The sequence below is a fragment of the Falco biarmicus genome, chromosome 2 (genome assembly GCF_023638135.1).
Source record: "Falco biarmicus isolate bFalBia1 chromosome 2, bFalBia1.pri, whole genome shotgun sequence".
In the NCBI taxonomy this organism is placed as follows: domain Eukaryota; kingdom Metazoa; phylum Chordata; class Aves; order Falconiformes; family Falconidae; genus Falco; species Falco biarmicus.
Genome location: NC_079289.1, coordinates 101,561,020 through 101,587,079, shown reverse-complemented (window position 1 = coordinate 101,587,079; position 26,060 = coordinate 101,561,020). Strand labels below are relative to the sequence as shown.

The 26,060-nt window shown below is 37.1% G+C and overlaps 1 protein-coding gene across 1 annotated transcript in view; it reads right to left on the bottom strand.

Annotated features, from left to right (window-relative positions):
• Nucleotides 1-25,287, bottom strand: part of LTN1 (listerin E3 ubiquitin protein ligase 1) — a 32,625-nt gene extending 7,338 nt beyond the window's left edge. Inside the window, exons 1-23 of the mRNA XM_056327719.1 lie at nt 25,174-25,287; nt 23,511-23,714; nt 23,086-23,184; nt 21,785-22,015; nt 20,966-21,018; nt 20,354-20,534; nt 19,506-19,679; nt 17,652-17,842; nt 16,220-16,367; nt 15,075-15,860; nt 14,523-14,564; nt 13,332-13,524; nt 10,711-10,950; nt 9,554-9,707; nt 9,144-9,294; nt 8,221-8,422; nt 7,133-7,292; nt 6,855-6,959; nt 6,464-6,606; nt 4,361-4,496; nt 3,321-3,465; nt 1,226-1,439; nt 699-936 (exon numbers count right to left, since the gene is read on the bottom strand). Of these exons, the coding sequence (XP_056183694.1) occupies nt 699-936; nt 1,226-1,439; nt 3,321-3,465; nt 4,361-4,496; nt 6,464-6,606; nt 6,855-6,959; nt 7,133-7,292; nt 8,221-8,422; nt 9,144-9,294; nt 9,554-9,707; nt 10,711-10,950; nt 13,332-13,524; nt 14,523-14,564; nt 15,075-15,860; nt 16,220-16,367; nt 17,652-17,842; nt 19,506-19,679; nt 20,354-20,534; nt 20,966-21,018; nt 21,785-22,015; nt 23,086-23,184; nt 23,511-23,714; nt 25,174-25,215 (4,232 nt within the window). The 5' untranslated portion in view covers nt 25,216-25,287. The remainder of the gene's footprint in view (nt 1-698; nt 937-1,225; nt 1,440-3,320; nt 3,466-4,360; nt 4,497-6,463; nt 6,607-6,854; nt 6,960-7,132; nt 7,293-8,220; nt 8,423-9,143; nt 9,295-9,553; nt 9,708-10,710; nt 10,951-13,331; nt 13,525-14,522; nt 14,565-15,074; nt 15,861-16,219; nt 16,368-17,651; nt 17,843-19,505; nt 19,680-20,353; nt 20,535-20,965; nt 21,019-21,784; nt 22,016-23,085; nt 23,185-23,510; nt 23,715-25,173) is intronic.
• Between the last annotated feature and the right edge of the window lie 773 nt (nt 25,288-26,060).

Sequence of the window (26,060 nt, the reverse complement as noted above, 5' to 3'; positions counted from 1 at the left end):
ACACTTCCCAAGTCACGCTAAAATTAACTTCTCTATCAGAATAAAGCTATTGCAACTTTACGCCTCAGTATAAGTGAAAGATAATGGTAGCTTCTTATGCTTAAGCCAGCTGCCTTGCAATCTGCATTTTGAACAGTTAAATGCAAGTAATATTTTTCAAATTCTGTACTCTCTCTTTTGGTATTAGAGATATCCAAAAAGCTCACAGGAATACTACACGTTTTTGTTCACTTTCTTGATTTCTTATCTAAATTAGTGAAAATAAAAAGGTCATACTATGTAATGATACTGACAGACCCAGATCAAACCTGGAATGTTTCAGTTTACATTTTAAAATTCTAGAAGTGTTTAAATAGGGGTTAAAAATAAATAGCTTCATACTTATGATACCGACACCTATGTAACTATGGTACAGAAAATAAAATTATATTTTCGTATACTGCAGTAAAATTTCTCAGTATATATTTAGTCTACTTTTACAATCAAATTTAGCATTCATAGCTTTATATAATGTCCTCTGACATAGAACACAAATTGCCCAGTTAAGGATTTTCTTCCATAATGGAACAATGCTAAACATACATCTGTAAGTGCATGTTCTTTAGCACATTTTTTTTTTTTTTTAAAAAAAAAAAAAAGGGGTGAGGTGGGAGCAGGAGGAGGGAGGCAAATGAAGTGAGAAATTTGTTGATTCTTACTTGTACAATATATGGTAGACTGAAATCTGTACAGGTCTAGCCCAGAAAAGCAACAATGGAGATAACGTATTTAGTAGTGTCTGGAGTTTATCTGGAAGATTAGTTTTCTGGCCTGCCACAAACTTTGCTGGCAATTTATGGTTTAGCAATTGGTCCTTCGAGATGTAAGTTAGAGCTTCTCCCAAAGATGTTAACACAGAGTTCTGAAAAGAGCCTTCAGATGCATTTTTGGTTTCTCCTATTTAAAATATGAGAAAGACAAGCTGTGATACAGAATGTATCGATGATGCCACAAACAAGCATTACTAGAAACAACTCAGACCAAACTTACCAGAATCCATCTAATTTTAAGAACCAAAACGTTAAGTGCAGTTACTTTACTAATTAGCATTTAAGTGTTCAAAAAAGTTCATTTTTATAAACTATGTTGACATAATATTCCTATAAATTAAAAAATACAGCCTGTCAAGTTCTATTTCAGAATAATCTGACAGGTACCATTATTACTCTCCTTGCCATATACTTGCCTGTGACTTTTACCAATAAAGGTAACAGCAAATTATGAATTCCTTCAGAAAAGAATTCCTTCCATTCACTGATCAAGTTCACAGGAAGGTTTTCAGTAGTTTCAGGAGCTGGAGTTTCAAAGAAAGCACTAAGGGCAGATGCCAAGTCACAACTGACACAAGCAAAAATCTGCACAAGTGGGACATGATAAAGTGAACGGTTTTCACTTGTTGTCTAGGAGGAAAAAAAAAAAAAGAAGAAAAGATTTCTTAACCTTAAATATGCTTTAAAATATCTGTTTCACATTCCCTGTCTATACCAGAAAGTATCATTTCAAAGAAAGCTCAATTGCAAAGACCATTTTAAAATGACTGGGGGGTGGAGGGGAAGTTTAAAAATGTAATCTGTACTTTATTAAGACTGAAACAAATTTCTAAGTCTCACTGACGTTTAGAATCCTCAGTTGCTTCCCTCGTATGACCTTCTTTATAGCATCAGAAAGAAACTGCCACCAAGTGGATTCAAATAGAAAAGTACGCAGTTGTAGCTTATGTGTAGCAAGTGAGCCACTTGTGCAAGCCAACCAAAACTGATAATGTGAAGTGCTCTCACTTTTCTCTCCCAAACATAAAAGCTGTAGCAATATCAGACTTGTATTTCCAAATTGTAAAAGGAAAATGACAATATACTATTGTGAACTTGAAATTATTTATGTGGCTATCAGGAGGATATTTCCTCTCCTCCAACACAGCTTCTTTTATTTTTATTCTTACTAGTTTCGCCAAAAAAGGAATATCATTAAATATTAAAAACATTTCCAAGCACCTAATCTATACAACGTATCTTTTATGTAAGTTCCTTGTTTGGTTTGTTTGTTTGTTGGTTTTTGTTTTTGTTTTTTTTTAATTAAAAAATAGTTTTCACATACAGCATTGGTAATAAGATTAATCTTGAGACCAAGAAAGGCCACGTGGAAGTTTCTGGCCTGCCGTTATAAATGTGCAGTGACAGAAGGCTCTATAGTTAAAAACAAAACAAAACAAACCACCACCATCACCCCCCAAAAAAAGCTAGAAAGTGCGAGAGATTCTGTATCTTTAGTTAATTAAAGTAGTAGTTAGCCATTCACTCTGACCTGTTTTCTAACAGTGTTAGAATACAGTATCATGTTTCATGTGATCACTTAGATATTGAAATGCAGATATTGCTTTTCATTCAGTTAATCTTCCACATGCCATGTTAGACTCTGGTCTTAAAGGGATATTATTTTTCAACAGAGACCTACAGCAGATATATTTCAAAATTATTCTCCCATTACCAAGGCTATGAGTAAACATCATAGTACTTCAGGAGTGAGGTAATGTCATCTCCATACACAAAAAGAAACAGGAGATACAATATTACTTGTGCTTTTAAGCCACAGGTGACCTTTGTCAACTCAGTGAAAAAAGGATTTTGTGCAAGTCTTTTTAACATTGTGTCAAATATTTGCTAATCTCAGCTGACTACATCCTTGCCACATGCAGGGAATAGTCTAAAAAGTTAAGTAAATCAAAAGTGAAGATGCAACATTAATACCCATGCAGTAAAGTTTATTTTCTTGGTTCCATATTTTGATTGAGACGCTTTTTAAAATAAGTTATCTTTGAAATGCTGAGTACCCAGCTATTAATATTGTTACTCTAAAGTACTAGAAAGTTAACACACACATTAAATTAAACAAAGTTAAAACTGTTAAGACAATTGTGTTCTAAAATCTAAGAACGAACCATTCAGAACACACTGACTTCATTTCAGCAATCTTCAGGCATCTTTCTTCAAATTGAATTGCTATGTGGCATTGCTTCTACAATGCTTCACTGTATCATCCCGCTAACCCACTTTCCACTTCATAAACAGACAGGTGAACTTTTAACATAAAACTTTCAAAGATTTAGCATGAAATCTCAATCAGACAGCCCAGTTAAGATTATAAAAATTTAGTTATTTTGTAGCCTATTTTTTTTAGCCTGCCTCCCCCCGCCTCCCTGCCTCAGTCCAATCAGCTCAGAGGGCATCAGGCTCAGGAGGACCCTATTAAAAGTTGCAATCCAGGAACAGTCTCTTTCATATTACCTCTAACCAAGCCAGCATGGAGCACATGATGAAGTCCCATTCATTATCAGTCAAAGGAGCTGTGGAATACTTCAGCAACAAGGGAAGGAAACGCATCATCTCTATGTTGAAACCAAGCAACTGAGCACTTGTTTCTTTCAGATTGCTGTAATAAAAATACAACTAAAGCTTACATATCATGTCGTGGACACGAGTATTTATATTCTTGCCTTCAGTCCTCTTAGGACCAACTAGTCTTGCACCAGGCTGCACCCTGCGTGCTTCTGATATTCCATCTTCTAAAGTTAGAACACTACATTAGCTGCCAAGTCTAAATAAGTCAACAGGTACAAAATAGACTAAGAGCTAATTCTCCATTCACACATTATACAGATTCCTAAAACTATACTGTTTACGTATTTGCTTAAATAGTACACTTAAACTATGAAATTTAACAATTTTAACTAAATCAGTTAAAAAAATAATTTCAGTTACTAATCTTAAAAATAAAATATAAGCCCTCAAGTGTCCAAATAGTGTACATTATTTCAAGACTTCATTGCCTGGATTTTTCTCATTATACTCAAGACAAGTGAACCTCAGTATATCTACATTCCTTGCTGGAAACTTTCCAAGTTGTATTTTCAGGCCCAGAATTCAAAAAAACCAGACACCTAAGTCTGATATCCGAGTTTTCTTTCTGACACCTGAACAAGCAATCAGAATTCTGAACTGAATATCCAACACTACCTAAAAAAGTTGGTCAGTTCTGAATGCTTTTGAAAACAGTTGACATCTGCGCATTTAAAGAGCTCCCAGTTACCAGCCTTCAACCACCCAGATCATTTATTTAAGTATGAGTTATTACACACTTAAAGACAGGTATATTAAACTGAGGGATGTGATTCTACAAAGGCTTAAAAATGTACTAACAGAGCAGTGCATGGCGGTTGCAACTCACAAATTGATATTGTGATTTTGTTTGAGTTAATAACTACTCTGTATTTTTAAACTCGTTTCAGAAATAAAAAGAAGTCAAATTATCTCAAAGTTGCACCCACCAGCTAAAGAGAAAGCTGTCCTCATTATCGTGTTTCCAAGATATTATGATTTTTAGTATTCCAGGTAGTAGGTGATCACAGTCAATACTTCTATCATTCAAGCAGGAGTTCAAAATGGAAAGACACCCAAATGCTCCTAAAACATAATAAAGATATCATACTCAATAGGTCTTAATTATCAAGACAAAATAAACATTAGAACGCGTGTCAATTGACTGGATCATTTTATTTGAACTTCACATAAATATCATAAGACAGTCTGGATAACACCTAAGCTTTCTTCTTTAAACACTTCATTCAGAGTTAAATCCATTGTTAAATCAAAAATAGTAGAGCCAACCCAAACTTTAAAAAAACAAACAAACAAACAAAATAACCGAAAAACAAACAAAATAACCAAAAAAACACCCACCAACCTCAAACCAACCAAAAACTCCTATAAGATTAGTTGTTGGTTTATATGATTAACAAAAAGGAAAAATACCTGCTAAAATTTAAATCTTTTTGTGTTATTAAAAATGTAGCACGCTAAGCAGTAATTTGGACAGATAATTAAGTAAACATAACTGCAAGTTGTTAAATCCAATATTAATGTAAGAGTACTAATTTTTACTTTCAGAGTGAAGTACTACTGTTGCGTTAGTACTGTTTTCCGTTTTTAAAGAAAACTGCATGTATCTAGATGTCTTGGAGAACATTTCTTCTAAGCACGATGACAAAAAACTTATTTAATTAAAGTACCATATATGCATAGCAAAAACAAACAAACAAAAATAAATCCACTCTGCTCAAGCAGCAGTGCAATGATTTACAATATTACCAGCACTTTCCTGATCTGAAAAAAAAAATAAAAAAAAAAAATTGAATGGTAAACGTACAACCTACATCACACTTAATGGGAAAATCTGGGCATATACTGTCTGCCCAGGAATCCCTAGAAAAAGGAGAAGCAGCAGAAAGGAAAATGCAGACCAATGTTACAAACAAGAGCTCCACAGTAGGGGAGGGGTGAGTATTCTTTTTCCCATTTTCTGTTTAAAGTTTCATAGACACATATGGCTGGTTCACCAGGTCACGCAAAACCAGGAAGGCTTAACTACGTTCGAAGCGTAAGAGTTAGAGGAACTACCACAGCAGAAAGATTCAAGATTCCTCTCAATTGCTGTATGACACTAACACCAAAAATTTTCACACTTTGAGGACATCTACTTGAAGAATTCATCTGAAAACCTGAGGGCACTGCCAAGGGACAGATGTCCATAATTTAAAGTCACGGAAGTTAGTTTTTTCAATTTAAGTTAGCACAGTCTTGTTAAAAAACACAAAATCAACTACAGTTTTTATATAGACTGACCAATAAGAGTAGGTGCAAGAAAGCACAAAAGCAGTACCGAGAAAAAAAAAAAAGAGAAAGTTCCTCTTTTAAATGACATCTAATTCAAACATGTAGAAGGACTGTGTGTGAGCATTCCCAAAGAATTTTCTTGAAAGGCAACAAGTTTGTAAAAATAAGATTTTCTAAAGGATATTCAAAGCAATATTATAACACATCTCGATCACCTCTGAAGTAAATTTTCAAAAGCTGCTGAAAGTGTACATACAGCAGTTCTGACTCGGCACTCTATATCCCGTGCACTGGAAGAACTACTCAAAAGTTATACATGTGAAACATATACACCTGTGTATATTTACACAGCTGTGAAGGAACTCTTGCCAAACCATCTAAAGACAATCACAGCTCTATCAACTGACAATAGCAACATTTTTGCGTGCTGTGTAAAGCCTAAATAATAAATTGGAAACTTTGGTATTTGCATATGTGTTTAAATCAGAGACCAAACAAAAGTACAGCAATATCAAAATTCTGTTAATAATAATACCAGCCTAAACCCTTTAGTTCTAATTTTGTACCAGGCAGTACCAAGCCTGTACTTCCTTAAGGCAGAAAACTACCACATCAAATAGTCTAGAAGAAATGTCTGAGAAGTCATTTCTTTCTAGGAAAGTGACATTATTATAGTTAACATGTTTTAACTAAAAGGAAACATTATGACAATATAACATTCTTAAATTCTAATGAAGTAGACTGAGGTAAGAACATACCATCAGTGCTGGAAAGCTCTGTCTGTGTGCATGTCATAAGTTTGGCCACACAGTGGAAGACAAGTTCTTTCTTTTCTTCCTCAAGTAAAAAAGGTGATAGACACTGAAGTGTATGCAACCTACCCTCTGTTAATGGCAGAAACCTATTTATACAAGAAAAACATCAAGAATGAAAAAAACTCAAAAATTTCACTAGTAAACAAAATGTGGATTGGTTCATAATGATCTAGTACCTTGTGACATAACTAATCCCACACACTAAACCAAGTCTCACTTTTACATACCATACACGTATATTAACAAATTCTCAAGTCTTGTCAGTCATCAAAATCAGTATCGTTATCAACAGTTGCAACAAACTACAAGTTTATAGGCAGCAGTATTAAGATACCCTTCTGTTGTCTTAAAAAGTTGTTTCATTTCACAGGATACAGTGTTTTCCATACGAATCACTTTAGCCATGGTTAAGGACCAGAGTCTTCCATGTTCCTCAGATCTTCAAAGAAGAAGAAAGACTCTGGTTAATATATATAGACGGACAGTTCACAACTAAAGAATTTGGATGAAGTTTGAATCAATAAACATAAGAAAATATCATGGCACTTAATAAACTATGCAGTGCAAAACATGAGCACAGAGTTAAGGATTGGTTTAGTTGTTCTTACATACCTATCAAATATTGTTTGCTGAAGGCTAGCTGTATTACTAAAGGTACTGAACTTCTCATATGTGATGTGCATTTCTTCTAACATACGAAGATATTCCAGAAGCAGATAAGGAGGATTCTCCAATTCTTCAATCCATTGTAATGAGTACAACAGTTCTGCAACTAATTAAACAATAAAAGCTGTCATTTACAAACAGCTGCTGAATATATTCAGCGCATAAGCACAAAGTTTCAGGTGTAGGTTTTGTTGTGTTTTCTTGGGGTTTTTTAATATGTTTTTAATGCATTAGAAGTTGTATTTACGTGCAATCTCAGGTGTTTCAGAGCATGAACAGGATATTTGCCACTGCATCATGAAATACAAGAGAAGAAAAAGCTACAATAATCTAGTCTAGATGTTCAAGAAATATTAAAGCAAATCAAGCATGACAAGAACTCTAACTCCTCTCTATTCTCTCTTTTCTTTTTAAATATATTTATTTCTTGCAGACAAGGCAATCGAGATCCAAGCCCAGGAAAAAACCAAATTTGATGCTAATAGTTAGCATGTGGTTTCCACATTAGCTTACAAAGATCCACACTGAACAATGACACTTCTCATCATGGTGAGACTTTTGGAGACAAAATTGTTAATTTGGTAACGACAGCTCTAATTTAAGCATTCTATAAATAAAATAAACCTGGTGGAATTAAGAAAAATTGCTGCCTCAAAATATCTTTACATTATAGCTAAACACTCAGGGTGTTTATTTGATGGCATGGATATGACTCCTATTGCTCACTTATGCCAATACACTGTGTGTTTTGGCAATGAATAACTTCGAAGTTCATCGTAAATTCAGACTTCTCTAGATTCAAAGTTCTGTTGAGATAGCATGTACATAATCACAAAAGGTCCTAGAAATATAAACACTGTACTTGTCCATACTTACACTTTCAAAGGAAAACTGAAGAAAAAAAGCAAACAACAAAAGGTAAAGGATGATTTCTCATACCTATATGCCAAACTTTGCAATTCTAATTATCAATTCATGTTAATTTATAACCACTAGAAAATCACATTCCATCAAGTTTTACCATTGTAACTTACTTATATTGTCAATTTTCTTTCTTTCAGCATCATCATTTCCATGGACTATAACGTTTTCCAATACAAGCAGCACCATTTTACTTAATAAGGCTGAAGTACACAGATGGCCTGGAAGTTTAGTTGTGCCACACAGCTTGACACGTGATCCCAAAGGTTCACAATTCATACTAAGCCTTCCTTCCAAAAGAGGTTTGTGTATCCACTGTAATATGTGCATAAAAAGAGTATGAACAAATAATTGACACTAATTATGCATAGAAGAGCTATGACCTGTTTAACCTTGGAAACAGAGTTTTTAAAATATAACCATGAAAGATACAAATTAACACCAAAAGCACAATGGTGTGGATGACCCACCCCAGCATATTAAAAAAATCTAAATGCGCAGCAGTAACTTGAAAATACACTGCTGCCTCAGAAATAAATATGTATCTTTAGAATTCTATATATTTCAGAAGAAATACCAGGGTTACTGAAGACTGGTGGTTGGACAGGAAATTTATGTCCTTCCCCACTCTCCACTCTATGCATATCAGCATTTTGCTGATAGAGAACACATCACGTTCCTCTGCGGATATTGGTGTCTTTCACAAAATTAATCTTGTAGAGAATTAGCTTAAAGATAAGAACATCTTCACGATGTATATTCTGTCAGACAAAATACCCGATTTGTAAAGTAAGTTGCTCCATGCAGAAAAGAACAATTTCATAGATATTTTTTTTCTCCAGTAGTACTGGATGGGGCCATAGCCATACAGATTTTGTTCTCTGTCATGGACAGAGGCTGAAAAGAACCTCTGCACAGGCATAGGCATATTCATAACTGCAGTTCCACATCAAAATAAAGAATGCTTATTACCCTAAAGGAAAGACACTTGAGGTAAGATTGACTACCATGTGCAAGTCCATTATCACTTTCATACCTCGGTGGATAGAGACTCATGCAATTTCCCCCACTCAGTTTTGCTTGGCATGACATGCTCAACATATGCTCTGACAAGATATCCAGACTGTCCGTCAGCTTCCATAAGCTTAGACAACAAATCACTAACTGCAGAGATCAAGACCTGAAGGCTGAGAAAAGGAAAAAACACTGCAAACAAGTTTGGCGCTATCCAGTAAAAGCAAGCTGCTATATACATTGTATTGAAGCTACATACATGCTATACCTACCAATGGCATTTTAAGTTATGTTCTACCCACATTTCTCTCCTCTGACAGGCTGAAAAAAATCTCTCAGTAATACAAATGCCAATTAAACAACTAACAGTACAGCACTGACCTTTGGTTTGGAGAACAACATATATGGAACAGACATGTACATCATAATTACCTTTTAACATCCAAAGAGGAAGACTGAATTTGATTCTTGACCCACAGTGCAGATTTAAGTAAAAAGGTGCTCTGTTTCTGCATACTCCGAAGTTGACACACAAGTGAGTTTACACCAGACATCCAAGTGTGTTTTAATTTACATACAAGTAAATCTGTTGTAGGGAAGAGAGAAAAAAAAAAACACACACAAAAACCCCAACCAATAAACAAATGAGCAAAAGCCCCACAAACAGGTAAATTCAAATTACAGCCTACAGCATATAGTAACAATCACGCCTAAAGGTCCTAAAGCAGGAAAAGAGTTCTCTTTTCTATGTGGTTACATGCAATAACTATCAAGGGCAAATATACAGTTTTCTTGTTGTAAAGCAATTTTACATTAACTTTGATGTACACGTAATATTTATTTGAGAATAAGAATGATGTTCCTGCTGTCTACTACAATACGCCCATATGGTCTTCAAAACCACAGATATTTTTAAAATACTGAGATACTTCACTTCTACAACATCAATAGCCATTTGCAAAGCAGCAGTGGTTTTCAGGCTAGCATTGTCCTGCTTCACTTCTATGACAGCACTGTGACATTTCCTCCTTTTTATCTGTGTCAGTAAATGCATAGATCAATCTATCACTCTCAAATTCTACATTCAAAGAACATAAATCAGGATCTCAGTCTGAAAACGAGACACTGGTGGTGAGAGGAATAGGTCACAATTTGCCAGAGCAACCTGACCAATATAAATGGCTTCAGAATAAATGTATGTATCGTTAAGCAAGTGACTGCGCTCATTTTTTCACAGGATCCCCATACTGCAGAATGAACAACAACCAAATGCTCATTCTTTGTACTTCACAGACCATAAATATTTTACGCAACATTCCATTATCACAGCCTCAAAGACAACTGAAGCACAGGGATACTAACATCAAGAGTTAAAATCCTTGTAGAGATGTACAGGACTTGATGTTTAGTAGTAACCACTGGCATTGTAAATTAAAGAACTAATTTTCACATCAGTTACAGCTGCAAGCACTCCACGTCTGCGAACCCAGTATTCTATTATATACTTGAATCCATTTCATGAAAGAGAAGAATTTAGGTGTAATGATCAGCTACAAAGAAGTTTGCTTGAAGTTCTTTTTCCAAATTACCTGATAAGTGCATAGCATCCTGCCTCTGAGCACACAGCTGGAAGATGGTAAGGAGCAGGTCTTCTGAGGATGGCATCAGTAAACACCCTTTAACTGAGCTGAAAAAGCTCGAGGCTACATCACAGATAAAAGATACTGATGGTTCAGTATTTCCAGCTTCAGAAAGATCCTTAGCTTTAGACAGAGCTGCTTGAAGTTTATCAATAATCCTTTCAACAAAAGTTTCACCAATCAAAGATTCTATTGGAGGGGGAGAAAAAAACATGATTACTTGACAACAAGCACGCCTTGATTTCTTGATAATATGGTGTCAGTTAATGATCATGCTTATGTACCGATTTATTTTTTATTTACTAATTTTGAATGCAAAATAAAGTATAAAAGTAGTTACAGTCTAATGTATACCTAAGCTCTCTTTCTTAATCCACAGTCATCAAGGAACCAAGTTTCACATTGCCAAGTATCCGTCCTCTAAACTAGCTGTTGCAACTTAGACAAAAGGTATATAAAATATAGCAAGTGCAGTGATCCCTTCCCCTTTTACGCCTTCCTAGCTTCTGGCACTCAATTGTGAGCCAGAGATTACACCTGGACTATCGCATATAATTAACCCAATCAGACCTATCTTCCATGAATATGCTTAGTCCCTTTCGCACAGGACCTAAGTAGGCCAACCGCATTTATCCTCAAACTCCACAGCACCTTGTGGCAATGAGTTCCATTATTTAATTATGAACGGTATGAAGAAGTATACTTTTCTCTTTCCTCAAGCCTGCTATCTAAACATCTGCAAGCAACCACAGGCTCTCCTATTTAAAGAAACAATGAAAAAATGTCTTCCTATTTGCTTTTTCCATACAAATTATCATTTTATGGCTCTTTACCAGAACCCCATCCCCAATCACTTCCATTGCAAGCTGAAAAATTCTAGTCTGTTTTATTGCCTCTACAGGCAGAAGCCACTGCATTTGCCTAACCATTCCTGCCATCTTTCTTTGGGCATATTCTAATTCTATCACATCTTTTTACAAACGCATATAGGTGAGTAAGAATATTGCTGCGACCAAAACTACAGGCAGTATTCAAGATATCGACACACCAGTGCTATAATAATTTTAATTTGTCTTTATGCTTTTCACAGCAGCTCCTAATAACCTGTATTTCCTTTTTACTGCTGAGCACCAACCTGCCACTTAAAGGGAACCATCACAATGACTGAAGATCCCTTTTCTGAGTTTTAACAGCTCAGAGCCTATCACTCAACAGATAGTTACAAATTTGTTCTTCCCATATATGTATTTTATATTTATTGGCTTTTAATTTATTTTTTAATTTGCATCAGTTAATCATTCAGTATTGAAACACACTGCTATGGTTCCATAAAGTTTCATTTGTGATTACTCTGAATAATTTATCAGAAACAATTATCATCCTTTCAGTATTTATCCTTTTTCCCCTTTTAATTCCTATCATCTGACAGGTTACTGATCCACAAAAGGCCATTCCTTTTACCCCATGATAGTTTACCCTGAGAAACTTAGATGAGAAATCCCAAAAAATCTTTTTGGAAGTCCACATACTCTATTTTGGCCTAAATTACTAAGTCAAGAACTAACACAGCTCCTGAAGGTCTCTTAGAGTTCATCCAACATGTATTAAAACAGATCACACAACACCCCACACAAAACGAGCTCAGCAATACCTCTACAGCAAAAAAGCAAGGTCACTGAACAATAAGCCCTAGGACACCAGAGAGTCAGAAGCAACCAAGTCTGTTGAACTCTCTCTGGAGGGAGGGAACAGCTTTTCCTGATGTTTCTCTACATCAAAAGTTCCAGTAACAGAAATAACAGTCTTAAAACACCTTCTTGTGTGCATCTTTGAAACCTGAAAGCACCAGAAATGTGCCTACCGTTCAGAAAATTTGATGTCTCAGGGATCAGAGCAAATGCTAAGCTTAACAAGACACAAATGACAAGCTTACATGGAAAACATCAAGAAAATTGAACTCCAGTAGAAGTCTGTATCACAGATACCACAAAATGCAAGGAGGAAATGGAATAGGATGTTATTAATGAAAAAAGGATTGCATATACAGTATAAGTGCACACACACAGTTTTTAAAGTACATTAATCTAACTGCAAATGGCTCAAAACAAATCATAGCTCTTTTAACAAGGCATTACCAACACATGCATGGGTCCATAACCATTGATTTTTTTATATTCTGGTTTTGAAAGTAAATTTCAGATGGTATGGTTTAAAAATTATTATTTTACAGACATCAGCTAATAAATCAAACTTATTTAATCTTTCTCAAGTCTTCCAGACTCACAAATCTGAATCTGATCTTTAAATGATGATTTTTGTTCAGCAACACAGACAAAAATTGCAATGTCACTGCTGCAAGTTAGTGTTTATGAAATTAAATTGGACATGGTTAATTGGCTCAGGTTAAAAAAAACCAAACAACAGAACACAAACAAAAAAAAAGCCCAACCACAGAAGAAAGCCTAGATGTTACAAATTAATTATTTTAGATCTCAAATTCCTTTCAGCCTTCTACAAAACTTATGTGCAGTGTTTACACACTACAAACTCCAAGGCATAAATACACTTACCATTTTTAATGTGTTGCGACAACACTAAGCTCAGGAGGGTCCACCTTTCTGAAGAGGAAGATTCTGATGAGGCTGCTACAGGTTCTAAACCCAGGTGACAGAGATCATCTGCCAGCATTACAAGTCTTTCTCCAAGTGTATCTCCTTTCAGCCAGTCAGAGACTAAGGAAAGTTTTGTTGTGCTTGAGCATGCCTGAATCCCAAGAGAATAATTCCAATAATCTTTTGAGGGTATTAACTTTTATTACTAACTATGCATAATACTAATATTTCAAACCCACACACAGAGCAGGAATCATATCATCTGTCATAATCAATAAGTCTTTAGGTGTTTACATCTGCAACAAACCCTCCAACTTTCTTTATGGTCAGAGACAGCAATTTAGAGCTCTGACCTAGCTATAGAGTGAAACAAGTCACCTTCTGAAAGCTCTTCTTTTTCCTTTTCTCCAACTATAGAGCCCAAGGAATGCCTACATTGGAGTTGGATAACCTTGGGATCACTAGGTTGGTTGAAATAAAAATCTATTTACAACAACAAATTTATTTACAGGATCTGAATTTCTCTAAAAAGAAATAGAAAGTCATGTATCAGAAAACCATTATTTTGGTGATAAGCTGTTGTAAGTTACAAAATCATAAAAACTCTGAATTCATAAAATACACAGTATCTGTGAGGAAAGATACTATGGCGAACACGCTGGATTGTAAATCAAGTGCTATGAGGTCTTGTCCAAAAATTTGTAATACACTTCCTATTTCATCCCTGGCAATCATTTAAATGTCAGTCTCTCAATATCCTGTATGAAAAAAAAATGGTATACTATCTTTTCCTTGTAAGCACAACATTAGGGTGATGATGCAAATAATTGTTCAGATTACTGGTCTAATATTCAACTCCATTCTCTCTAGCTGAGGAGGGATGACCAGAAATAAATCAGGAATTCCTCTGGCTCAGAGCAAACTGACCAAAAATAGAAAAGAAAGACGCTTTTGTTTGGGTATCATCATTTCTAAGACTGTCCCCAGATTTAAATGCAGTTAAAGCAAACGACACTGAAAGTACAACATTTTCAAACTATAGAAATGATCACTACTTAAATTTTAAAAAAGTAATTAAAAAACATGTAACACCAGGGAAATACTCAAAACCATGCAAAACAAGAACAAAAAAAAAGTCTTAAGAGGTACCTTTTGAATTATCTGGAGAAATATAATCCATTTCAGGTCCATCTAAAAAGAAAACCAACATTCCACAATATTTAACAAATTCTTTGCTGAATAAGAAGCATTTAAAACCATTTAAACTGTTTTACAACTTTATTTACTGCAGGGGATAAGCAGAAGTTGCTAAGTTTCAGGAACAAAGTTATTGATTGTATTATTTTTGGCTTCCAAGTCTTTCCCTACCACGCAGATCAATAAGAGACTGTATTTATAAGAAAGGCCACCAATGGCTAGTATAAAAGCATACTGTATAAAGAAGCAAGAGCAGAGAAATTCTTAGGTTGCTTTTTTAAAATGATTTATACCATATAGAAAGGGATAGACGTTACAACCCTTCACTCCAACACTGCCATATCAACCTTTCCTAAATCTTCCTTCCTTAACACTGAACTTACCTAAGTTCATGTAGAATATCTTCCGTTCCACAGCCCCAAAATAAAATTATTAACTAACCACAACCCACAAAAGGAGTAGTCACTTTGATAAAAAACTAGTAACAGAATGTACAAGTCATACCTTCGTTAAATCATCAAGAATGATTTTCCTTTCATCATTACTGTTGCAACAGTTAAGCACACTGTACAAAATATCAACCAGAAAATGGACGTCTTTCCTCCAGTCTTCTTTCAGCCAAGTTATTAAATTCACATACAGAAATTGTACAGATGGACTTTCATTATGAGCTTTCACTTCCTTTTGGGATTCAGCTTGAGCAGACTTTGCATCACTTCCCTGCTCTAGGAGTACTTGAAAAACTCTGTTTGAAGAAAAACAGTTGAGCAGGGCAGAGAGAAATTTCAAATGCTGTTCTGACTTCTGTTCATTGACATACACAAAACTCAGTTCAGCAAGGTTGCAGACCAAATTCTCTAAAGGTTCTTTCCTTAGAAGTGAACTATGCTGCAAGTCAGCCTTTATTTCAGAGTCACAATTTCTCACTTCTGTAAGCTTTCCATTCTCTGTGTTTCTTTCAGATTCATCCTCATCTGTAAATCTGATTTTTAGAGATTTTCTGTTGTTTAGTTTTGTAGCAGTCTTTGGATTCTGAAGAATTTCTAGCATACTAGATATGGCAAAGAACGATTTCTCATCGGCATCCAAGGTATCGACATGAACTACACACATTTTTAAAAGATGATTCCAAAAATCTGACAACAGTTTCTTGAAAACTTCATCTGTGCCATCATCACTGGCGACTTCTGCTTTAGCTTCCCAGGAGCTCAGAGTTTCTGCTATTTGATAAAATAATGGTCCGTTTTGTAACCTGGGCTCCTTAAGTACAGCATCAGTAAGAGGAATTAGCTATGAAAACAAAAAAAAATTATTAGAGAACATTGATACAACTAGACCAGGATATTCTATCATTTTGGAAAATACTGCAGAAACAATTCCAAAAACATCAGAATTACTCATGCTTGAACATGTAATGAAAATATAAAGGGTGGGATGCCTTTGGTTTTTTTTAATATAATACAAGATGCATAGTAAAAGGGATTATTTTACAGGGAAAAAGAAAAAGATTGACTGAATTCAGTAACATTATTTTTTCCACAAAATCTAGTGAAACTTTCAGCAAAGAAGTAAATCCTCACAAAAATTTATGTTTGTCTTTAACTTGGAATTACGTACACATAACAATATTAACCATTTCTAATAAATACCTGGTCATATATAAGCATTTGATGAATCTGTCTTTGGTCACCTTCTCTGTCTATTTTCTGTAGTATGGCAAAGCGCAGACATTCCATAAATGCAGTTATAATTGCTGAACTTTCTGAAGGGCTGGCTATTACTCGCTCGCTTGACAACCTATTGAAAGGTGAGAATCGGAAGGAGGGCACGCTCAGTCATCTATGCTTCTGAGAATCACAGTATGTACTAATGAATGTAACCTTGGTTATGTTGTTCTTATCCAGACCACACCAATATGAGAACACAGAATCACAGAATCATTGGTAGGAGTCAGATCAAAACAAATTCAATGGGACATATTCAAAGAGTCAAAACAATAAATCCAGGTATTTAACATAACTTATATTAAAATCACTTTTTCATCCAGTTTTGGCATTCATAAAAAACTATCTATGTAAATAGAGGAAACATATCCTGTTAAGCTTACTGTCTACTGTTTCAGCAGTTTATCAGAACTCCTTCTCAAATTTTTGCACATACCGCAGAGATTTAGAAAGCTTCACCTTCGGTCATTACAGAAAAAAGAAAAAAAAAAAACCTAAACTAAAAAGCCACTGAAAGACAGTTTCACCACAGCCAATTTGAGTCTGAGCAACTATGATTCATTTGCTTTTCAACAAAAATTAGACCACACAAATTACTACACAAATATTATAACCATTCTACTACTTTCAGTAAAATTCTGTACGCTTTTCAAAACCAACCTACACATAACTCCAAGAGCTCTGCTAATGGCCACAACATCAATCAAGAATTGATTTTTGTTTAAATAAGTTACATCTTAGTCTTTCATAAAATAACTTACGTATGCTTCTGAGCACATAATGCACATGCACCTGTTTAACTTAGATTGGATTGAAAGCTGGCTTTGATGTGTTTTAAAGGCAAACAATGATAGCAGTTTCAACCCTTTAGAAATCAGTCTCACAAGAAGTTCCTGCATACAAGAAATTTCACAATCACAATGCTAATTCCCAATAACCTCTGTAATAATTACACATGGGTGAGACAAGTCTGATAACTTTAGAGCCACTCAATTTTAAATTAATTTCCTATTTAAAAACTTACAGAATAAGCACAAACCTTTGACAAGAAAAGATTAGAATGCTTTAAGTAAAGAAGACTTAATAAAATTAAAAAGAAGGGTCAAGGTTTAAGAAGACAGGGACAGCCACAATGGACGACTCTAGTTTGGATATTTAAAGTATTTAAAAACTGATTTTCAAGTATCATAGTGAAAACAGTTTTTCCTCAAATAAACAATTAATGCATCTTTAAATGTCCCCAAGCCAAATTATATGCTACTTATCACTAAATGCTTAAAGAAGATTAGTCCTCCTATTTTCAAATGTTGAAGAGACTAATTTCAAATAAATAAACAAACAACTTTGTGGTTCATACCCTTGAATTATAGAGCTGAAAAAAGTTCTGAAATATTCCAGCTTTGGTTCTGCAATGCCTGGAGGTAACTTGCTAATGAATGGCAAGAGATTTGGGTATATAATGGTAGCTAGTCCACGTCCACCCTCTCGAAGCACTGTCCATAGCTTCGGCAGAACTCCCTTTTTGGCATTTACATGACTCCAACAGTCCTACAGAAAGAAACACTTCTTGTAAATTAAATGAGAACATGTTGCCTTGGAAGAACTCCCAAACTAGACATAAACATGCCTCCCTATGCTGTAGCTGAAACAAGTTATCGTAAAATTTAAATTCACTTGCCAGTATTTTGAAAAATCACTTTCCCCCTATTTTAGCTTGTGAATTTAAGAAGTTGATGTGATAAAACTGTTTCTGTATTTTTTAAAATCAATGGACCTTCCTTGCTAGCTGTCCTGGCTGGGATGGAGTTAATTATCTTCTTCGGAGCTAGTGGGGTGCTATGTTTTAGCTTTGATGTGAGAACAATGTTGATAACCGTTCTGGGTGATATTTATACTAAGGTGATAAGTGCTGCTGGGTGATATTTATCCTAAGTCAAGGACTTTTCAGTGTCTCAGGCCTAGCGAAAAGGCTGGAGGGGAACAGAAATTGGGGGACAGCCACGGTAGCTGACCCGAACTAATCAAAGAGGTATTCCATGCCGTGGGACATCATGCCTGGTATATCTACCTGGGGGGCAGGCAGATCGTTGCTCGGGGACTGCCTGGGCATGGGTTGGCAGGCGGTGAGCAGTTGCATTGTGCACCACGTGTTCCTCTCTTCCTTTCCCTCTGGATTTTATTCTCCCCCCCCCCCCCCCCCCCCTTTTCATTGTAACTAACTGTCATCATTGTTATTATTGCTATTTTTATTCTGTTTCAATTATTAAATTGTTCTTATCTCAACCCTCGAGTTTTCCATTCCTTTCCAGCTCTCCTCCCCATCCTTCCAGGTGAGGGGGAGTGAGCGAGCGGCGGCCTGGTGCTTAATTACCAGCTGAGGTTAAACCATGACACTAGCAAACTGCAGTTAAAGGCTTCTCTTTAATAATGCTTTAAGGATGCTTAATAAAACTGTTATTTTAACTGGTCCTGTATTTAATTCTGCGTTCTTATTACCAAGAATAAGCAATGATTTCAAAATCCTAACTTTTAAAGTCATCACTAACTTCAAAACTCCCCTCAAAAATCTTCCGATGGTTACCAAATACCTTGGTATTTTTCCCCAACCCCAAGGATTTTTGTCATCTGATCTGATTTATCACACTTCCAGATATCTATAATTATAGCAAGCTGAACAAAGGGTTGGTTTTTTTCCCCATAAAATAGTTACAATTTATACAAGCAGTTACAAAAGAGATCTGCTGCAGCATTAAACCCTCAGAACATCCCAGTCTGTGGGACACCACTTATCCTGCTAATAAATTCAAAGCCGGTACTTAATTTAAAATTTAAAAAAAAAAACAGTTATAAAACCAAGCGTTGAATTAGAAGGGGAAAACAAACAAACAAAAAATGCACTGCAGGTTATTTTTGTAACCACCTCTAACCAAGAAAAAGGTTTTAAGTGTTATTTTACTTATTAGTACCATATTCAAAGGGATTCAGATTCATTTAATTAAACTTGTAAAACAACTCTGATTTTCAGACATGCTGAACACAATGAAAGTTACATTGAAGCCCTAAGGAGAAAAAAAGAATTGGTAAGTTCATGTTACTAATCATAAAGAACAACTAGTCAAGCTGTTGTTCCTAATTCTACACAGAGAACAATGGCACTTGGTGAAAAGTTAAATTTGAGTAAAATATCTGCCACTTAGGTTTCCCACATTACCTCAATAGTGGTGATAGCATAAAGTACAGCTTCCCAAAGAGCTGGGCACACCACTGCATCACTGTCATCAATACTGAGGAGAACAACCGGACAAATTCTTCCTGCTTCAGCTTTTACCAGCTCAGGCAAGTACTGGCAAAAAGCAGAAGCCAGCTCAAAGAAAGCTGAGCGAACCTGACACAGGCCAGAGAAAAAACATAATTTTAGTCAAATGACAACACTTCGTCACTACATGTAGTTTATAACATTCCTTTTAAAAGTCACCATAAGTTACATGCGGTCCCTGTATTTTATCACATCAGCAAAGGTTTAATTATTATTAAAAATAAAGAAATTACTTGACAAGCCTGTTTAGTATTTTAAATTAATTTGTTTAGTGATAAAACACCAAAAATTTTATTTTAATATACTACTCAAAAGGCATGTTTTCCTAAAATCACCTTAAAACTTTTTAACAAAATACTACCAGAATCAATTCATCACCCTATGCACTATTGGTCTTAGCAGACCAAAGACCAATAAAACAGTTTAAAAAAAGAAAAATCCAAAAGCACTAAGAACAGATGCAGTAAGCTGACGCTATTTGCATCTTTTACATGAATTTGAAATGATGGCAGACTGCCAAGAAGTAGATGATGGTGACAAGGAAATTACAAATTAGCCTACTGGGCAAATTTCAGAGCAATGCTGCCTATGTAAGGCCTTGAAATCTGAAGGCTGTTTCAAATATAATTCAGTGAAGCACAAAGTTCACTCTTGTAGAATACAAGTAACACTTGACTAGGTTCAGTGTATTACCTGTAACTAAAAACAACCAAAATAAAGAAGATATTAAAAAAAAAAATCACCTGTGGCATGTTGTGTTTGCCATATTTCCAAAATTTGTTTTGGGACAGAAGTGACATTAACTTTTCCTCCATTGAATGCACCTCTTTCTTTGGCAACATGCTAAGTAACTTCTTTAAAGCTAACAAGGAACAGGTCAGAATCCGGAAAAATTTGGCTTCCCTTTCTTCTTCTGGTACAGTTCTCAGAAAACAAAACAAAACAAAAAAAAGATTAAAGCAACCCATAAATAAATCAGTAGGCTTCACAAGCTCTTCTAAACTGTCTTCAGTTTTAGTGTGTTCTTCTTTTGATCTCAAGATGCCAGCAATGTAAATATATAAACTTTCCATAGGTTTTAACGCTACCGAATTACATTATAACATGTCAGAAAAAGTTTCAAGTCATCTCATCATCTTCCAGCTACTCAAAAATGCTGTTCCTAAAAATACTGAAACAAGCATTAGACAACTGATAAAAAGCATTTATGCTTTAGTCCCAAAGAAAGTTGCTGGGATCTGGATTCAAATACACATTGTGTCTCTCAAAACAAACCTATATCCATTGCCTCCAAAGACAGAGAACCCAACGCAGAGCAAGAATTAAACCATATACATTAAAGCAGGCTAACATACTGGGGGTCACTGAGTGTATCAGGCGTTTCTTTCAGAAGGTGATCTTGAAGTACCTAGAGGAAAAAAAATACATATATACACATGAGAATCTAATGTTTAAATGTGAATAATATCGTCTACACATTATTCAGAAACAGCTCTACAATAACAGTTCACAACCTGAGTCAAGTCTTTAAAATACATTTTAGACATACTAGTGAACAAGAACGCAATTAAATTGACTCCTGCTGAACACAGTAGCTGTGGTACTGTTTGAATCAAGACTTCGTAACGCTTTCTAAATTGCAGTCCTATGCCAACATGCTTCTGATAAAAAGCCGCCAAACTGAGACAAAATAAAACAGTTAAAATTTGGCATTGCTGGCCCATCATATGCAAAATTATCTTTTTAAATTCAGTAAATCAGTTTCATATGACTGGCAGAAAAGCATTAACCTTGGTCAGAACTAAACTTGTAGAGACTCGCCGAAACACTGCTCAGCATTCTTTAATCCTTTACCACTGCAGCTAAACTACTCCACCATCATTATTCCATCTGTCAGCAACATTACGTGATGACTGAGCACCATTACACAGAAATGCACACAAGAAAATCCACTTCATATTCATTCCTCTGGTTCCAGTCATTCTAACCTCAAATTAAAAAAAACAGAGGACATGTTTTTGGCTCAGTCTTCACTTTAGCAGGAACAAAGTTTCAGGTGAGAAAGAAATTTAACCATGAAGAATAGCTGGGGGACAGATGAGTTTTAAACTTGGAAGAAAAGTTGACATATACTCAACAAAAAGCCTTAAAGAAAGAGAAAAGTATACACTCACATTAAGAATTTCATCTTTACAGAATACTAAGGCTTCAGGTTGTTTGCTTGAAGGAAAAGCTTTTTCAAAAGCTACTTTTGCAGCAGATGCAGCAGGGGAGTAAGTGTCACATTGAGCAATCAGCCAGTATCCCATGATACTTTTTAAGTAAGGAGCTAAGTGTTTCTTTACTTTAAGAATCAGTTGCTCAAAAGATTGCTGAGTTGCTTCTCGAACACGGCGATCATGATCCTGTCAAAAAAAAGAAAAAAGAAAAAAGAAAAAAAGATAAAAGGTTTACTGGTTTAACAAATGTTCTTTTGATGCTGTGTACATCAAAGCAGAAGTGATGACCAAGAAGAAAGCTGTTTCAATTCAGCCATTTTCTCAATGAAAGGCTATTCAGATTTGAAAATACATGGCGATGTTGACAAAAAAGTCTTAGCAACCCCATATAAGGGAAGAGTCCTAACTTAGCAGCATCATATTCCTGATGCATTGTACATTCAAAATTGTAACCTTTTCCTGATATCCCTAACTACAGTTTCTATTTCCATTTTATACAAACATTTAGCAGAAAAACAAGATACAAGAGAAACAGGAAGCCTTGAAGACACTTTTTAGATTAAAACAACCATAAGCCTACATTAACTGTGCATCATTATCCATTATTTGTGTATAAATTTACAACACCATGGCTTTCTGTGCTCTTGGCTCCTGAAAGAAATATTAGGAATTGCTCTAACAGATCAGATTAGTGATTCCTTATGTCCACTATCACATTTCCAACAGCAGCCAGTCCAGATAGTTTGGAGATGTATTAAATATAACAGAAAATTATGGATTATCTGACTATGCATGGTCTTTTCATGTCAGGGGTGGGGGCGGGTGGTTTGGGTTTTTTTGTTTTCTTTTGGGGTGGGGTTTTTTTTCTTATAGTAAGTCTGGTCAGATATTAGTCCTAGATCAAAAAGATTTACAATTATGCTAACTAAACACTACATTCTCTTTAACTGTTCTGGAATCTGCATAAAAGAACTTTTCATGAGAACAAGTATCTTGTCATCTTTTTAACACAGAGGTCTAACAAACAGCTATCTTCATCCACCAAGTACAGCCCAGGCACCAACAGTTCAAGATTCCACCCACTATCAATACTGGAACATCTCCACAATAAAGAACACTACTTTCCTTCAACTTCATGTTTTTCCTAGAACAAGTCAGTGATTTCAACAAAGTTACATATATTAATAAAGACTGCCTTAAAGGTTTTCACATCAAGCATCCAGAGAAGTTTTTTATTAAGATACTTTAATACTTACTAGTGAGATTTTACAATAGATTCTTGGCCAGTAAGGAAGAACACCTTTAACAACTTCCACTTCTCTTTCTTTGCACATTGTCCCAAACTCTTGCATAGCCTAAAATCAAAATATCAAGAGCATGATTTAAGAAGTCAGATCAGTAAGTTCTGTAATTTACCAGCTTCTACCACATACTGTAATTCTCTTTTTCAAAAATCAATTAACTTCTTGCAATTCAGCATCTACAACATTAATTTTATGGATGCTCCATCAGCATTGCTTGATGAATAAGTCCTCCAAGATACCTTCTGGATTGCAGTTCTAGCAAATTTTACCAATATGAAATTAGTATTAGCTACACAAATATATTCCTCTCCTATCCCTAAGAAAAATGTACTGCTTTCAGATAAAAAAAATTTACAGGGGACAAAGGTTACACCTACTTTTAATTTTGTTGTGATATCCCTCTTAGAAAGTTTTCGCAATACCATTCGAAAATCAGCATCCACAAGGCTGTCTATTTCCTCTGCTCCCTGAACTGCAGGAACGTATCCTAAATCACTCTGAGATGTTCCAAAGCCAATAAACCCAGGCACTGTTCCACGTTCTTTGGCGAGGAGCTCTGCAGCTCGGCCACTGCTAGAAGGCTGACAAAAAACAGGGACATAAGACAGTTATATATTTCAGTTATTTTATCTTGCACTCATCACACATTTGAACTAATGACCCTATTTATACTGCATAATTAACCTTCTGATAAAAACAAAGTCTCACAAAAAAGACCACCTGTGCCTTAAACATACAAGTCTGACCTAGAAAATTGTTCCTCTTTTCAGAAGCAATTCTCTTTTCTCATAATTCATGGATACTTATGGAAAATGTTATTGGTTTTAAACACATACAAAAAAGTGTAACAGAAAAGTCCCTCTTTAAGGGAACAGTTTATTAAGAAATTATTTACTCTCCTTCCTACTTCTGTATTTACTAGTTCTTCTAATCTTACTGCATATAGACCAATACAGCTCCCAAGGAATGCTTGTCATATCATTACAAAAAATAAGAACACTCATGAAACAAAGGATGCTACCAGCAACAAAGGAACCAAGAAGGATTTAGAGGGACGGAGCAAAAGGGTACATACATAACATAGTATTAACGCTGTCCCATTAGTATTGCAGTGAGTGTTTTGGAGTTCAGCATCTCTTCTAGCCCCAGTTAAGTCAACACCTTGCTCATGGTATCAGCGGCTCATGTTTATTTCAACAATGCTGTTTTCAAAAGACTGTCCCAAAGCCAACTGATGCTTTAAGATTCACTGTGATGCCTTATACTCTAAATACCTTTCATTTCCTGATGACAGTTGCAGTTTTGTTTGTTGGGTTTTTTTAAAGTAATGACAATTTGCTGAAGTTCATCACACTTTTACGATCTTCTGGAGGAAGGTAAGCCATGTTTTACCCAACTGCTGTATCTACAGATTAAGTTATTTTTTCTGCATACAAACTGTAAGGACACGCATCTTTGTTTTTGTTAGTCTTCTCTAAATACATGCAAATACATGACTTGGACACAGCACTTCACCCACAGTTCTCCCATCCTGAGCGAGTGCCACCACACACGACAGATGTCACACCGCCTGGCGTGGCTTGCTGTGGCCCAGTGGCAAGACGCAGACACCCCAACAGGTGCTGAAAGGCGAGACTCTCCGCACAAACAACCCACTCCCTGCAGCCGCCGGTACCTCGCTGAGCTCACGCCGGCGGTGAACACGCCGTCACACCCCCCACCCCGCCCCTCCGGAACCGCGGACAAACGCCGCGGACAGAGGGTGTCCCCTCGCACACGGGCCCGGGTCCAGGCCAAGGCTCGCCCCGGCCACAGCGTCTACACCCAGGCCCGAGGCTCGCACCACCCCACCGCGGGGCCGGGCTCAGGCAGCCCACAGCCCCCTCCCCAAGGCACCGGAAGCCCCAGGCCCAGGCCCAGGCCCGGGCCCCAGTAAGGCGGGGCGGGCAGGGCCCACCGCAGCCACGGGCGGAGGCCGCGCGGGACCGGGGCCCAGGGGTGCAGTGCGGCGGCCCCCCCCGCCCCACGGGGCTCGCTCACCCGCAGGTTGCCCTTGGTTCGCTGCTTGTTCTTGCCCCCCATGGCGGCAGCGGCGGCGCCGGGTACCGGCCGGGAGCGAGAAGCCGCGCGGCCGGGGCGGGGCAGCACAGCACTTCCGGGGGGCGGGGCCAGGCGCGCGCCGCGCCGCAGCTGTTGGAGGGGCGGGGTGGGGGGGGCGGTGCACGGCGGGTGGCGGGGGCGGCGGGCCGGTGCGGGCGGAAGAGCCGCCGCCGCGCAGCGCAACGTGTACGCCGTGTAGCTGGGCGGGCCTTAGGCTTCGCACCCACCGACCGACGCTAAGAGCGCGGGGGCGGCGGGCGCTTCGCGGACCCTTCCCCCGAGCAGCGGCGCTTCCGCACGGCTGCCGGGGCTCGGCCCGCTCAGGGGCGCACCGGCAGCGGCCTAGCGGCACGGCCGCACAGCACTGCGGAGGAGAGCGGCCGAGCCCACAGCAGCCACCCGAACGTTAGGAATTGTACCGGATCTGCACAGAAATAATCAACATCAGAAGCAATCAGTGTCCTCTTGTTACGACACGGATGTGATTGCGGTACGGCATCCATAAGCAAAGAAAAAAATTAGCCGGCCTTGATACAACTTCGCTGAAACCCGTGCAGCCCAGGGCCCCGGGAACTACCCCGCAGCAAACCCGGCAGCCCGGCAGAGTGAGCCAGGATCGTTTGACAGTTCTGGAGGGCGCTGTAAGGGAGCCCGACCCTCGGTAAACTGCTGCTTTTCCACAGGTAAACTGGGCTCCTCAGCTACAAGACACCGTGGAGCCACCACAGTATCTCTTTACCTACATGCATGCTTTCACCTACAGAAAATTCTTACACCTCGGAGCAGGCATCCTAGTTCAACCCTGTTTGCATGAACAAGACTTATAA